The sequence below is a fragment of the Antrostomus carolinensis genome, unplaced genomic scaffold (genome assembly GCF_000700745.2).
Source record: "Antrostomus carolinensis isolate BGI_N321 unplaced genomic scaffold, ASM70074v2 scaffold38362, whole genome shotgun sequence".
NCBI lineage: Eukaryota > Metazoa > Chordata > Aves > Caprimulgiformes > Caprimulgidae > Antrostomus > Antrostomus carolinensis.
The window spans coordinates 1606-2743 of record NW_010298270.1 but is presented as its reverse complement, the minus strand read 5'-3'; the positions used below and the strand labels follow the sequence as shown (position 1 = coordinate 2743).

The following is a 1138-nucleotide window of genomic DNA, read 5'->3' as shown; positions in this document are numbered from 1 at the left end:
GAGGGGTGGGGAGAGCTACCCGGCCCCACCATGGAAGAGGGGCTGGCGCTGCCCCCCCTCCCCAGGCTGGGGAAAGGACCCAACCAGGATGCAGTTCAACTGCCACCAGCTGCCCGCTCCTCACCTCCCTGACATGCCTCCTTCTCCCGGCAGGGTCCCAAGCCCTGTGCTTATAAAAAAGTTCTCAGATGCCTCAAAAGCCTTCATGAGTATCGTGTCCTCGCAGGCCTGCAGCAACTCCACCTCTGCCCTGCGATGGGTGAGTAGCCAAGAGACAGCCAGCCATACCAGCTCTGCCTGGGGATCTGCTGAGAGCTGGGGTCAAGGCTGCTGCTGTAGGGTGGTGGTGGGTGCTCGACCTGAGATCATTGCAATGAGGGCAGAGTGATGCTTGTACTCCTGCTTCTCCCTTGTCATAGGTCCTTTCTTGCTTGGCCACGCTGCTGCGGAAGCAGGACTTTGCAGCCTGGAGCTACCCTGTCACCCTCCAGGTCTATCACGGCTTGCTGAGCTTCTGTGTTCATACCAAGCCCAAGGTTAGCACCCAGTGTCCCTGGCGAGGGATGACACTGCAACTGGGACTCATTTCTGGGGCTGGCTGTGCCACCAGGGTCTGTGGCTTCTACCCACCTGGGCTCTCCGTCCCCCAGGTGCGGAAGGCGGCGCAGTACGGCGTGTGCTCCGTCCTGAGGGGCAGCGAGTTCATGTTTGGAGATGCAGCCCCTGAGCATCACCCTGCGGCACCCTCCACCGCCAAGTTCTGCGTGCAGGAGATCGAAAAAGCTGGAGGTGTGGGGCACTGGAGCAAGGGGTCTGCAGCTGAATGTGGGAGGCCCTGTGGCCCTGGGAGAATAAGGACTTGAAGGGAAGAGGGGAGGGTGCCATACTCTGGATTGCTGAGGAGGGTATGAGACACCTCTGGGGCACCTAAGGTGTTTTGGAGGGTCCTCAGACATATATCTGTTGCTCTGCTCTTCCCAGAAGTTGGAGTGGTGTTCACCTCAGCTCCGTGGGCCGGCCCCACTGCTGTCACGGGGGTTTTGCCTCAGGTGGGCCTTTGCCATGGGGTGCCACAGGCTCAGACGTTGCTCTGCTCCCACAGGCACCAAGGAGGCAACCACCACCCTGCATGTCCTTG

At 60.5% G+C, this 1138-nt stretch overlaps 1 protein-coding gene across 1 annotated transcript in view; it reads left to right on the top strand.

Moving 5' to 3' along the window:
* LOC104520652 (RRP12-like protein) overlaps positions 1 to 1138 on the top strand; it is a gene marked incomplete at both ends in the record, with an annotated part of 4399 nt that overhangs the window by 1664 nt on the left and 1597 nt on the right. Inside the window, 4 exons of the mRNA XM_010162397.1 lie at positions 152 to 259; positions 420 to 536; positions 651 to 789; positions 1103 to 1131. Coding sequence (XP_010160699.1) covers positions 152 to 259; positions 420 to 536; positions 651 to 789; positions 1103 to 1131 — 393 coding nt within the window. The remainder of the gene's footprint in view (positions 1 to 151; positions 260 to 419; positions 537 to 650; positions 790 to 1102; positions 1132 to 1138) is intronic.